Source organism: Eumetopias jubatus, unplaced genomic scaffold (genome assembly GCF_037043125.1).
Source record: "Eumetopias jubatus isolate StellerSeaLion01/CBP00866 unplaced genomic scaffold, mEumJub1_p1.0 scaffold_4, whole genome shotgun sequence".
NCBI lineage: Eukaryota > Metazoa > Chordata > Mammalia > Carnivora > Otariidae > Eumetopias > Eumetopias jubatus.
Window position 1 is genome coordinate 3,685,779 of NW_028274810.1, and position 15,013 is coordinate 3,700,791.

The 15,013-nt window shown below is 40.2% G+C and overlaps 1 protein-coding gene across 2 annotated transcripts in view; it reads left to right on the forward strand.

Annotated features, from left to right (window-relative positions):
* LOC114197302 (myomegalin) overlaps positions 1–15,013 on the forward strand; it is a 44,987-nt gene that overhangs the window by 20,183 nt on the left and 9,791 nt on the right. For both annotated transcript variants that reach the window (XM_028088283.2, XM_028088282.2), the window contains exons 2-3: positions 3,703–3,920; positions 14,516–14,751. In XM_028088283.2, coding sequence (XP_027944084.1) covers positions 3,802–3,920; positions 14,516–14,751 — 355 coding nt within the window. In that variant the 5' untranslated portion in view covers positions 3,703–3,801. The remainder of the gene's footprint in view (positions 1–3,702; positions 3,921–14,515; positions 14,752–15,013) is intronic.

Here is a 15,013-nt window from a genome sequence, read left to right on the forward strand (position 1 = left end):
GCCAGCTAGCACCAGCTCTCAAAGTTGGCTGTTAAATCCACGGGAATCTGCCATTATTAAAAATTAAAGTAGGGGCGCCTGGGTGGCTCAGTCGTTAAGCGTCTGCCTTCAGCTCAGGTCATGATCCCAGGGTCCTGAGATCGAGCCCCACATCAGGCTCCCTGCTCTGAGGGAAGCCTGCTTCTCCCTCTCCCGCTCCCCCTGCTTGTGTTCCCTCTCTCGCTGTGTCTCTCTCTGTCAAATAAATAAATAAAATCTTTAAAAAAAAATTAAAGTATATCAACTTAACAAATAAATTATATCAGGGGCGCCTGGGTGGCTCAGCTGGTTAAGCGACTGCCTTCAGCTCAGGTCGTGATCCTGGAGTCCCGGGATCAAGTCCCACAGTCCCGGGATCGAGTCCCATATCGGGATCCCTGCTCGGCAGGGAGTCAGCTTCTCCCTCTGACCCTCCCCCCTCTCATGCTCTCTCTCTCATTCTCTCTCTCTCAAATAAATAAATAAAATCTTAAAATAAATAAATAAATAATATCAAAAACAAAATAAATACCCAAAACACATCACTTCCTAATTATTTTACGTTTTACTATTATCTATGCTCTTGAGGTTATTTGTGTGTATTGTATTTTTTTTAATTGTGGTTAAATATGCCACAGTTGGTTAGTTACAGGAAATAATGTTGTTATGAACATGGGTGTACAAATATCTCTGAGTCCCTCCTTTCAATTCTTTTGGGTATACACCCAAAAGTAGAATTGCTGGATTGTATGATAATTCTGTTTTTAATTTTTTGAGGCACTGTTATACAGTTTTCCATAGGGGCCACACCATTTTACATTCCCAACAGTGCACAAGCGTCCCAATTTCTCCACATCCTTGACAACACTTGTTATTTTGTTATTTTGGTTTTTTAAATAGGAACCATCCTAATGGATATAAGGTGGTACTTATATAGTAAAAATACTATATCATATTCCAAGTCTATATTCAGTGATGTCTCATTGGTAGCTTAAAATTGGCCACAGTGACAGTATTTACCCCACAGAGATAGGCAAATGCTACAAATCAGAGTTTTATCCCCTAGAGTATTTGTTGTTAGACACTTACCAACACACCAGCGAAATGGAGGCCCAGGAGGTGGGAAGGAATGTTTGTGTTTGTGTTATGTTTGTGTTGTGTTTGTGATTCTCTTCACAATCTCAGTTGCTGTGACCAAACTATTGCTTGTACTTGCCATCCATCCGCTCCATTCCATCAACTAGATTTTACTGGACTCTGTCATAGGCCATTTTCAATGGCTTTTTGGCAGCCCAGGTAACTGTTGAGATCTGAGTGAAAGAATAAATAAATCTATTAGATATATAAATCAGCACCACATTGAGTATCCATATGCAAAGAGATAAATTATTTTAAGGACTTTGACAAAGTGGAAAGTAACTTGTAGAGCCAGAATGAAATGCAAAACACACATTAGCAGAGTATAATGTTGATTGAGTTTTTTTTTTTTTTAAGCAGCGCAGGAACAATAATCTACAAGTTGGGTGAAATAGGGAGTTTGAAAGGTTAAGATGACTTCTTGTTAAATGAAACCCCTACAAGTTTTCCTAATGCAAGGGAAAGAAATTCAGCATTGCATTGAGATATATTAATTATTATGGAGTGAAAAAGCAAGACATCATTATGCTAAATTTATTAGTCATTATACTCTAGTTTTTGGTCACTATGCTCTTGAGAGGGTCTAGGGGGTAAAATCTGGACAGTTCCCAAAGAGGAACAGTAAGAATCACTAGAGGCTTTGAGGTGCCTGGGTAGCTCAGTTGGTTAAGTGTGCAACTCTTGATTTTGACTCAGGTCATGATTTCAGCGTCATGAGATTGCGCCCTGCATCAGGCTTTGTGCTGGGTGTGGAGCGTACTTAAGATTCTCTCTCTCCCTCTGCTCCCCTCCCCCCCTAAAAAAAAAAAGAAAGAAAGAAAGAATCACTAGAGGCTTTAAAAAAATTGATGAAGGAAAAGCCAGAAGAATTGTTTTTATTGCAACTATCTTTTTTTTTAAAGATTTTATTTATTTATTTGAGAGAGAGAATGAGAGAGAGAGAGAGAGAGAGAGCACGTGAGAAGGGGGAGGGTCAGAGGAAGAAGAGGACTCCCTGCTGAGCAGGGAGCCTGATGCGGGACTCGATCCCAGGACTCCAGGATCATGACCTGAGCCAAAGGCAGTTGCTTAACTAACTGAGCCACCCAGGTGCCCCTTATTGCAACTATCTTCAAGAAAATAAATATGTTGAGAAAATATTGTTTTGATTTTTTTCTGTACAAAAGCAAGATTGAGACTCTTGATCTTGTGGTGGTGAGTTTGAGCCCCACATTGGGTATAGAGATTACTTTAAAATTTTTGATTGGTAGTATCAGTAAAAGAGTACCCAGATATTAAAATTGGCTGGTAAGACGGGTGCCTGGGTAGGTCAGGGTTAAAGCGTCTACCTTCGACTCAGGTCATGACCCTGGGGTCCTGGGATTGAGCCATTAATCAGGATCCCTACTCAGCGGGAAGCCTGCTTTACCCTCTGCCTCTCCCCCTGCTCATGCCCCATCTCTTGCTCTGTTGCTCTCTTTCTCTCTCTCAGATAAATAAATAAAAGCTTAAAAAAAACCGGTAAGAGAGGGGTTCTCCATTGATAGAGATTTAGGGAGAAACAGGCAGCCTTGTGTTGTGTATGGCAGGCCCTCAGAAGGCAGAGCTTTCTCAGGGTCTGTAGTGACCAACATTCTAATTCTGTGATTACAACTTGAGACATGGAACCCTGAGTTCTTCCCATGGCACTATTGTTGATGTCCCAGTGACTTCGGATTTGACCTCTGGTATCTCAAACTTTGTTTCTGCCTTCATGACTCTCAAAACCTGTGGGTGATAAAAAGGCTTTCTGATTTCTGAAGGAACACGCCCAGGAAACTTCATCTCAACTCTAAGAATAAAAATACTCAACTCTTGGGGCATCTGAGTGGTTCAGTCAGTTAAGTGACTGACTCGATTTTGGCTCAGGTCATGACCTCAGGGTCATGGGATTGAGGCCCATGTTGGACGCTGTGCTCTGCACGGAGTCTGCTTGAGGTTCTCTTTCTCCCTCTTCCTCTGCCGCTCCCCCGACTCATGTGCGTATGCGTGCATGCGTGCGCTCTCTCTGAATAAAGAAATAAAATCTTAAAAAAAAATATTCTTACTCCAGTTTAAAGCCCATTTGACTTCATTTGTTTTTCTTTTTTTGAGATTTTATTTGTTTGAGGGAAGGGTAGGGGAGCACAGAGGGAGAGTGAGAGGAGAAGCAGACTCCCCGCTGAGCAGAGAGCCTGATGTGGGACTCCATTCCAGGACCCTGAGAGCATGACCTGAGCAAAGGCACACTTAACCGACTGAGCTACCCAGGTGCCCCTTGTTTGTTTATTTCATTGTTTACTTGTTTGTTTGTTTTAACCTAAAAGACCTCTGGACCCTCCTGTTTCTCCTCATAGCACCATCTCCCCCTACTTGCTGTATCCTTCCTCCAACCCAGTGGGTCATCAGGGCCCTCATGGCTCTTCAAGGGGGCACGTTGTAGGTTTCATTCTTTACCTCTTGGTAGGTTCCCCCCCTCCTTTATGCTCCTAAGGGATCCTATTTAGTAATCCAACTTTATAAACCATATTTTTGTTTTGATTCCTCTAGGTAGCTTTGGAGGAAAGCCTGGACATTGTGGATACCCAGACACATTTCTCTTCCATCTTTCCTTTTAAAGGAAGCAGGAAGAGGGTTCTTCATGAGAAAATGCTCCAACTAAAAGCTGGAATGCAGCAGCCCCTAGAGAGGGAACCTGCTGAGAGGAGAGTGGATGGGCAGCAGACTCAGCCTGAGGAGGCAGGGTCGGCCTCTGTGTCCCACAGCAGGTAAGAGATTCCACTGTCAGAATTAAATCAGGGCTCTCACAGCAGCTTCGGGGTCTGCATCCAGGCTCTGTAGTTTAATTATAGGGCTTTCTCATAAGACATTCTTGGAAATTCTTTAGAGAAAAACCTAGAGTGTTTTTATTATCAGTTACTTTTATATTCAGAGAAATTTGGTTTTATTCTAAATAACAATGCATATACTCACCAAATATATCATCTTCATGGTGTTTGGCATTTCATAGAACTCTGCCAGTCACATTAGTAATGTCTCTTTTCTGCATTGATGAGAGCACCTAAGAATCTCCTATTACCTCAGGAGATTTCAGGACAATCAGATTGTCCCTTGTTTCTGGAATGGCAATTTTGATAAGCTCAGTTCTTAAAATAAGCTTACAAAATTGCCAAGTAACAGCCTGTTGGCTACATTTATCAGTGTTTTTAATGGCTGTTTGCTTACAACTTTTTGAAGGCATTAATATGGAGTTTATCCATTATACATTTACCTGTGAACACCAGTTACTGACATACCACATCATAACTCACTTGCTTAGAAGTTGGGGCACACCTCTGAAGGTGATAAAATTCTGCTTCATGCTCCACTGGGTCACTGTCGATATGTACCACTTAAATTTCACTGACCCAGAGCAGAATGTTAGAGCTAAAATAATCTTAGAATCAGTTCATTTTCTTTCCTCATTTCTGACCAGAAAACATTCAGGCCCAAAGATACAGTTGCTTAATCAAAGTTGCAGCCTTTGGCAGAAGTAATATTAGAATCTTGGACTCTTAATCCACAAAGCCTACACCCGCTTTGTCAAATACATTTAAAAAATTTTATATTCAGGGGCGCCTGGGTGGCTCAGTCGTTAAGCATCTGCCTTCGGCTCAGGTCATGATCCCAGGGTCCTGGGATCGAGCCCCACGTCGGGGATCCCTACTCCGCAGGAAGCCTGCTTCTCCCTCTCCCACTTCCCCTGCTTGTGTTCCCTCTCTCACTGTCTCTGTCAAATAAATAAATAAAATCTTTAAAAAAATTTATATTCATATGAATATCCCTTTTTTTTAAAAAAAAGACTGTTTTTAGAGCAGTTTTAAATTCAGAACAAAATTGAATGGAAGCTACAAAGTTTCCCGGTATCCCCTGTCCCTGCCCCATCCCTGCCCATGCATAGCCTCCGCCCCCGATATCAACATGCTGTCCCAGAGTGGTATATTTGTTACAATCAATGAACGTACATCAACACATCATTATCACTCAAAGTCCATAGTTTACATTAGGATTCATTCTTGGTGTTGTACATTCTTTTATATTTTTGACAAAAGTATAATGATACGTATCCACCATTATAGTAATATATAGAATGACTCTTCATTGCCCTAAAAAATACTCTGTGCTCTGCCTACTCATTTCTCCTTCCTTTTTAATCCCTGGCAACCACTGATCTTTTTACTGTCTGTACAGTTTTGCCTTTTCCAGAATGTTGCAATCATACACTAGGTAGCGTTTTCAGATGGTTTCTTTCATTTAGTAATAAACATTTAAGTTTCCTTCATGTCTTCTCATTCTTGATTGCTCCTTTTTCTTTAGTGTTAAATAATATTACATTTTCTGATGTACCAGTTTATAAATTCACCTACTGAAGGACATCTTGGTTGCTGCCAAAATTTTGGCAATTATGAATAAAGCTGCTACAAGCATTGTGTGCAGATTTTTATGTAGATGTAAATTTTCAGCTCATTTGAGTAAATAGTGAGAAACACAATTGCTGGATCATAAGATAACAGCATGTTTAGTTTTTTTTTTTCCTTAAGATTTATTTATTTTTGAGAGAGTGAGAAAGAGAGAGAGAGTACATGAGAGCGGGGAGGGTTAGAGGGAGAAGCAGGCCCCTCGCCGAGCAGGGAGCCCAATGCAGGACTCGATCCCGGGACTCCAGAATCATGACCTGAGCTGAAGGCAGTCGCTTAACCAACTGAGCCACCCAGGCACCCGCATGTTTAGTTTTGTAAGAAACCACAAAACTGTCTTCCCAAGTGGCTGTAGCATTCTGCATTCCCACCAACAATGATGAGGGAATCTGTTGCTCCACATCCTCACTAGTATACGGTGTTATCAATGTTCTAGATTTTTACCATTCTAATATGTGGTATCTCATTGTTTTAATTTGCAATTCCATAATGACCTATGATGTTGAGCATCTTTTCATATGCTTATTTGCCATTTGTGTATCTTCTTTGATGTCTGCTCAGGTCTTTTTCCCATTATTTGATTGGATTGTTCATTTTCTTTATTTAAAAGATTTTATTTATTTGAGAGAGAGAGAGAAAACATGAGGTGGGGAGGGGCAGAGGGAGAAGGAGAAGGAGGCTCCTCGGCTCCCCGCTGAGCAAGGAGCCCAACGCAGGGCTCAATCCCAGGACTCTGAGGTCATGACCTGAGCCAAACGCAGATGCTTAACTGACTGAGCCACCCAGATGCCCCATTCATTTTCTTTTTGTTGAGTTTGGGGGGTTCTTTGTATATTTTTGCTAATAGTCCTTTATCAGATATGTCTTTTGTAAATATTTTCTCCGTGTTTGTGATTCTTATGCTCTTGACCATGTCTTTTGCAGAGCCAAAGTTTTTAATTATAATCAAGTCCAGATTATTGTTTCTTCTACGGATTGTGCTTTTAGTATTTGTATCTAAAAAGTCTTCACCAAACTCAAGATCATTTAAACTTTCTGCTTTTTTATCTTCTAGGAGGTTTATATTATGTGTTTAACATTTAGGTCTGTGATGTATTTTGAGCTAATTTTTGTGTTGCCTTTGCTCCTTTCTCAAAGATCAACTATATTTTTGTGGGTCTGTTTCTGGGCTGTCTATTCTGTTCCATTGGTTTGTTCATTCTTTTACCAATATCACACTTTCTTGATTACTAATAACTTTATAATAAGTCTTGAAGTCAGTAGTGTCAGTCCTCTGAATTTGTTCTTCTCTTTGGCTATTCTGGTTCTTTTGCCTCTCTCCATAAACCTTAGAATTGGTTTATCAATATCCACAAAATAACTTGCTGGGATTTTGATTGGGATTGCTTTGAATCTTTGCATGAAGTTGGGAAGAACTGACATCTGACAATATTGGATCTTCCTACTCATGAACATGGAATATCTCTCCACTTACTTAGTTCTTTTTACTTTTCTTTCATCGGTGTTTTGTCATTTTCCTTATATAGATCTTGTACATATTTTGCTAGATTTTTAAATAAGTATGCCATTTGGGAGATGCTAATGTAAATGGTATTGTTTTCAGTTTCAAATTCCACTTGATCATTGCTGGTAGATAAGAAAGCAACTGATTTTTGTATATTAACCTTATATTCTGCAACCTGACTTCTTAATCACTTTATAGTTCCAAGAGTTTTTTGTCAATCCTTTCAGATTTTCTGCATAGACAATTGTGTCATTTGCAAACAAAGACAGTTTTATTTCTTCCTTTCCGATCTATAAACCTTTTATTTCCTTTTTTTGTGTGTCTTATTGCATAATCTAGGATTTCCAATGTAATGTTTAAAAGGAGTAGTGAGAGGGGACACTCTCACCTTGTTTCTGATCTGAGTGTAAAACTTCTAGTTTCTTACTACTAAGTATGATGCTAGCTGTATGTTTTTTGTAAATATTTTTTTATCAAGTTGAGGAAATTTTCCCCTGTATTCCTAGTTTGCCAAAAGGTTTTCTTTTTTTTTTTCAATCATGAATGGGTATTGGATTTTGTCAAATGCTTTTTCTGCACCTATTATGTGATTTTTCTTCATTAGCCTGTTGACGTGATGAATTACATCAATTGATTTTCAAATATGGAAATCAGCTCTACATTATCTGGAATAAATCTCACTTGGTGTGTTGTATAATTCATCTTATACATTGTTGGATTCAATTTACTAATGTTTTGCTGAAGATTTTTGTGTCTGTGTTCATGAGAGATATTGTTCTATAAGGGTTTTTTTTCTTCATCTGGTTTTGATATTAGGGCAATGTTAACCTCATAGAATGAGTTGGAAAGTATCTCCTCTGCTTCTATCTTCTGTAGAAAGACTGTAGAGAATTGGTATAATATTTTTCTTAAACATTTGGTAGAATTTACTGTGAACTCATCTGGACCTGGTGCTTTCTGTTTTGGAAGGTTATTAATTATTTTTTTAAATTTTTATTTATTTTTTAAAGTAAGCTCCATACCCAGCATGGAGTCCAACGTGGGGCTTGAACTCACAACCCTGAGATCAACACCTGAGCTAAGATCAAGAGTCCGATGCTTAACCGACTGAGCCACCCAGGCATCCCGGGAAGGTTAATAATTATTGATTCAGTGTCTCTAATAGACATAGGTCTATTCAGATTGTTTATTTCTTCCTGTGTGCACTTTGGCAGATTGTGTTTTTCAAGGAACTGGACCATTTCATCTAGGTTATCAAATTTGTGGGCATAGAGTTGTTCATAGTATTTCTTTATTATCCTTTTAGTGTCCATCAGCTCTATAGTGATCCTCTCTTTTATTTCTGGTATTAGTAATTTGTGTCTTCTCTCTTTTTTTCTTAGTCTGGCTAGAGGCTTATTGATTTTATTGACCTTTTCAAATAACCATATTTTTTAAATGAAATTACCTTAAAAAAATTGTTTTTGAGAGAGAGCATGCATGAGCAGGGGGTGGGGGTAGGGGCAGAAGGAGGGGGAGAGAGAGAGAATCTTAGGCAGGTTCCATGCTCAGAGTGGAGCCCAATGCAAGGCTCAATCTCATGACCCTGAGATCATGACCTGAACCGAAATCAAGAGTCAGATGTTTAACTGACTGAGCCACCCAGGCGCCCCTACCTAAATACATTTTAACTGTCATTGTGATAAATATTATTTATTATTGGGAAACTGGCTGAGAATAAATAATAGACCTATTAGAATCCAGAATAATAAATGTATTCCAGAAAAAGGCCTTGTCTTAAAAGTAGAATAGCCTTGTTTATCTCAGAGACCCCTGAAACTCAGAGCAAGAGGATACTGATGGTACTGATAGTGAGAGTTTGGAGCCAAAATTTTTTAATAATGGTTTTTCCACCAACTAATGATGGGAGCTCAGGTATATTTCTCCCCATTCCAGCTTTATTGAGATATTATTCACATATATCAGATATATTTCTTACTCTTTGTGGGTCTCAGTGTCTTCATCTGTAAGATAAGATGAGGCCCCTTCCTGCACTAGTATTTTCTACATCTTGATGGACTGGGACGTTAAAAGGTCTATTAACTTAGTAGTTGCAGCCAGGACCAAGCCGTGGCCCCTGATGCACAGCTATGTCCATGTGTGTGCGTGCATGTATGTATATTTTGCAAGAAACACTGTGCCAACATTATATCCTGAGATCTCAGAGCTGAAAGAACAGATGGGAGGAGCATCTTCTTGGTTGGAAAAAAAGAGTTCTTACTCTTAGGGGAGAAGTGATGGGGGGTAACCAAAGTTGTTGTGAAAGAAGTTACAGGAAATTAAGTGTCAGAAATCTAGAAATAGCAAGACTGAAACCACTAGATCACTAAAATATTAGTCAGAGTTTTTTGTGCACATAAAAATAGTTTATACCTGGGAGCTCTCAAATTGACAGTGGAATGAGGCTCAGAGATATATTGTTATAAGACAGCTTATATAGTGAGAATGCAGAGGTTGTTTGTTAGTTTCAATGACTGATTATATCATTAGAGTTTTCCTAATGATTGAGGGTTGGTTAAAAGTTACCACCTCATGCCAATTTGGGGGGACAGCTTGAATTCTTCATCCATGATTTTCAGAGACATATGCAAGAAGTGACCCAAGGTAATATTTACTGTTTTTGCAGAATAAGCCAAGTTAAGTTTGGATTCAGTAATTTTCCTAAAAGCATAATCAAAATATCATTGTCCTTATCTATTTTAAAACCTGTGTTGTTATATATAGAAGCCCAGTCTCCATCATTTGAATCAAACCAAAGTGTGTGATTATAGAATGAGTCTAGAACATGCCTTAAAATAGGTCCAGTACCATGTCTGTACAAAGTTTTCTATGTATAGGGACAGATTCCCAGAAATGAAGTTTGCAGTGGTTATGGGCTATCCTATGGCTTTCAAGCTTCCTCCCAGTACCAGATTAGTTGGCCATAAGTATTAGTTAAATGGCCAAGAGATGGTTACCAAACCTTTTTGTAAAGTCATTTTCCTGTCATCCAAGCATGTATAGGAGCAGGTTCTAATATTAACTGGAGTCTTCCTGAGCATGTAAGTGGGTACATAACCAACAATCATTTTGCTTAGTAAAGGAGGGTATGCATTGAATGGGAGGCCTTAGTGGGGAGAGAAAATCCCTAACAGAAAAAGGAACATGACTGTGAATGTTTTGTGTCAGTTTGTAAAGCAGTAATATCACATTAATTGTTATAAAAATGAGTCCTGGAAAAAGATAAGGGATCTAGCAGAATCTTTTTCTGTGGTCTTCGGTGTAAGCTATCCAATTTGCCTTGTTTTCTGCTTCGAGGGAAGTTTTGTTTGTTTGTTTTTCCTGAAAATCCTTAATTTTAAGTTAGCCATAGGTTGACAAGCCCAAGAATTGAGGAGCAAGGGGGTTCTCTTTAGTAGAGAGACATGGACCCAAAGTTCAATACCCTATAATTTAACTGCTGTGTGAAAAAATAGAGCCTGGTAGAGCCCTTTTCATCGAGGTATAAGTGTTATTTTTCACTGATATCTCTTTCAGAACACACAGTCTCTAGGTTCCAGTGTAGGAAGTATGAAGTTTTCATCAGGCAGAGGGTCTCTAAAAGCCTCCTTGACCTATTGAATATAAGCTTTTGAACATTGCATCCATACTTTAAAGTATTGTGTCATAATAGAATTTACCAGAGCAGGATGTGCATGGGGTTCTATCATCAAAGGCATGAGTTGCCTAGTGATAAATTCATAAGGTGTTAATTTATGTTTCCCAAAAGGTGTCGACTTCTTTGTCTTAAGGGCTAAGGGTAACACTTTAGGCCAAGGTACTCCTGTGGTTTCAGTCACTTTTGCCAGTTTTAATCTTAGAATATCATTGGTACATTCAACCTCCCCTAAAGACCGAGGATGATAGAGACAATGATAGTGCCATAATGTTGGAATAACCTTGTTTAATTGTTTTATAATCTGTCCAGTTAAAGTGAGCCCTTTATCACTTGAAATTTCATTTGAGATTCCCCAAAATGGAAAACATTTTCTAGTAATTTCTCTGCTACTGTGGTGTCATAAGCTTGCCCACATGGGAATGCTTGTACCCATATAGAAAATAAACATACCACCACAAGTACATATTGATAGCCCATAGAAGGAGAGAATTGAAAAAGTATAATTGAAAATGTTCAAATGGTCCAGATATGGGGGAGCAGCCCCTAGGGTTAGTTTAATGATTTTACCCAGGTTATATGATTGACAGGTTAAACATTAATTATAAACTCATCATGCTAGTTGAGAGCAATCACCCACGATTATTTTTTCATAATTTGAGACATTTAGTCAGTTCCATGGTGGGTAGTCACTTGAAGCGCTTGCAAGAGTGGTAACTGAAGGATTCAAGAAGGACCCTCCAGTCACATGTGCCTTCCAAAGTCCTCTTCTTACGATAAATTTGCATCCTTCTTGGTGCCACTTTTGTGATACAATTTTTTGCCTGTTACACAAATTGTCTTAAGTAATCTGATTTGTATGTACAGTGGGCCATAGATTGTGGAAATTCAGGAAAATGCCTTTATCAAAAGGTTTAGTATCTATCCCTTGGCCATTTTATGGAGTTTATTTAAAGTTTTGGTACATTAGGAATCTCTTGAGTAGGAGCCTTAGCATGAAAGTTAACCATTGCATTTCCCTGGTAGTCAGGGTCTGATGGGAGGGTATGAGCCTCAATTTCTATGATAACAACTAATGAGGATAATAATAATGTAGAGAGGAGGTCAGCAACCTGAGCTTCTATTTTATAGGTGTACCACTTGATTTTGAAAATCTTTCTTTCCAGGGGCAGTTGGCTGGCTCAGTGTTGGGGGTTGTGGGTTTGAGCCCCACGTTGGGTGTAGAGATTACTTGGAAGGAAAAAAAAATCTTTGTTTTCAGAGCATACCAAAGTCATGAACTACTCTGAAGGCATACCTGCTATTGGTGTAAGTATTTACCGTTTTTTCTTTTGTCAGTTTACAGGCTCCAATGAGAGCGAACAACTCTGCAGGTTGGGCTGAATTAAGTAAAGAAAGGGCTCCTCTTCCTAAAAACTCATGTTGTTGAGTGACGGCTTGATATTTTCCTTCAGAATTTTTGGCAGAGGAGACATCAACGCAGAGTACTAAATCTGGATTGGCTAATGGGGTTTCTTGTAAATCTAACCTAGGAATTTGATTTGAGGAGACGTAGTCAACAGTTATGAGTCTCTCCTCTGTTAGGAGGGTAGCAGAATTTAAAGAGTTGCAGGAATCCAGCTCCCTGCTCAGCGAGGAGCCTGCTTCTTTCTCCCTCTCCCACTGCCACTGCCCCTGCTTGTGCTCTCTCTCTCAAATAAAAAAAATCTTAAAAAAAAAAAAAAAAGAAATGCAGGAAAGAATACTGAGGAGGCAAGAGTAGAATCTCACAAAATGTTGTCTACTAGCTGAGAAATGGTGTGTATGCTCAAGTGTTTGGCAAACTTTCTACAGCGTAAGGAACCTGTAAATTTAATTCATTTCCCTGAACAATTTGGGTATGTCCTGGCCTTTGGATGCAACTGTAAGCAATAATAGGCTGTAGACCTATTTTTCCCCTCATTTTTTTGAGTAAGGACTCCCCAAACATGATTATTACCTTCCTGAACAAACAACATAAAGGTTTAGGATAGTCAGGAAGTCCCAAGGCAGGATTCTGTAAAGCCCATTTAACTTCAGTAAATGCTTCCTCATGTTTGTTTTCCAAAGAAGAGGTTCTTGAGTGTTGTGCGTAGAGTGGAGAAGCTAACTAGGCAATGTCAGGGGCCCAGGATTGACAATATCCTGCAAGTCTGAGGACATTCCCATTTCATAGAGCTCCCCAAGTGAGTAGAGGATCTTTCTTAGGGGCAAGGGTTTTCTGCATCAATGGAAAATGCATAGGATCCCTGAGAGGACATTTAGGGCAGGAACACAGTGAGAGATGAGTGGAGGTTTGTAAGGATTCTGTTTCCCATAATTGGAAAAAATGTTTACTGAGATCCTCTTTTGGGTTTGGCGGTGTACATAAGATGACTAAAATACTCCCAGCTCTGCAAGAGCTCTTAGTCTAGGAACCGGCAGCTGCCTATGATATGAGAAATGTTGGTCAGAAATATGAATAAAGTATAGCATGGTCTAAAAGGTTCAAATAGGATCTGATGCTACCTGGGGAAAGACTTGTCCTGATCCCCATTCTGGCTCCTTCTAACGCCTGGATTACCTGTCCTAGACCAGTACCTTGGGGCCTCAGGCAAATTTCAGCTTCTCAGGAAACAGCTAGCCCTTGTGATCCCTGCTGGCTCAAAGTCTCCAAGGGAAGCTGGTGAAATCGGAAGCCACGGGGTCCACTCTGGCACACCTACAGAAGCACAGAGGATGTCAAGTTGGTCGGATGCATTCACCATTACCAGTCATGAGTGATGATCTGTCCTCTTTCTGATAAGACAAATGCTTTACTGGCATTGCTCTACTCATCCCAACATTTAAAATAAAGTTCAATCCTGATCACATTTCTAAAAAGGCAAAGTAGTCATTTTACCCTCACTTTGCAGATGAAGAAACTGAGGCACAAAGTAGACAGTGACTTCCCAAGTTTGCAGCGGGAAGGTAGAACACACTGGGGCTACAATCTGGGCCTGTTGCTCCCTGCTCCAGCCAGCCAGCCACATTGCCTCTCTCAGGAACAAGATGACCCAAAACCTCCTCTTCCACTCTCCTCTGTAACAAATAGTCGTCATGTTGGCCAGGATATTATGGGACACTAAATTAGTTCACATCATTTTTTGGAGATCATTTTTCAGATCATTCTTCTGAACTCTCTGAGCAAAACACTGTGCTGGTTCATTACACGGGAGCATATAGAAGTGGCAGAATACAGTGGTTAAATTAAAGGAGCTTGAAGATGTCCCACCAGTGGAGCCTTGGCTCTCTACAGGAAAGACGCAGATAGGTCCGTCCTGGTGAGAGAAGAATGCTGCTGCCTAGAACAGTGGTTTTTTTCCTCACATGATGGTTTTCCTTTCAACTTTCCAGTTAACGCCTGGCTTTGTTTACTGTATTGAGATGGTTTATAAACTGAAGAGAGCGACCGGGAGCAGATTTTAAAGCAGAACTAGAGAAGAAAGTCTGGTTCCATTTTCAGAAGTATGGGGCTGGGGAAAGACACGTTTAGAAGGAGTCTTCCAAGCAGAAGAAAGCCGTGTTTCCCTTCCTTCATTCCCTTTACCACATTCGAGTCATGAAACACGTGCTATATAATTCAGTGTAGGGGATTTTGTGGTGAAGTTCTCTCAAGTGCCTTCTGCTGAAGTACCATACCCTATCATGATGTCACCTCTTTCCCTACTTACTGTTTCTTTCCCACTTTAGGAAATACCATTCCTTGATCCAGGATCAGGCTCGAGAGTTGACCCACCTGAGGCAAAAGATGAGGATGGGGAGGGCTTTCTCTTCCCTTCTCATCCAGCATGTCAGGAATACGGTGAGAACCTTTGAGGAGCTCCTTAGCAGCAGCAGAGTTGACCGCTACATGGAAGAGCACTTCCGTGAGCAGCTGACCAAGGGGAGCCAACTGGCAGAGAGCCTTACTAGCAAATTCAGCACAGGTAAGCTGGCCCCAGGGCTCAGGAGGACCTTCAGTTCCTCCCAAGGACCCAAGGCTCAGACAAGCCCACATTCACCTACAAGTGATTTTTCAATCCGACGTCCTGCTTTGTAGTCACCATCTTGGAACCACGGTGGAGTCAGGACTGGCTGGTGAGGAACTATGAGGAGAAGCACACAGGAATGGGGATGCCAGGATGATGACCAGCTCCTTTATCTCTCAGGGAATATGGTCGCTAGGGCAAAAGGCATCTCTGGGGGAGT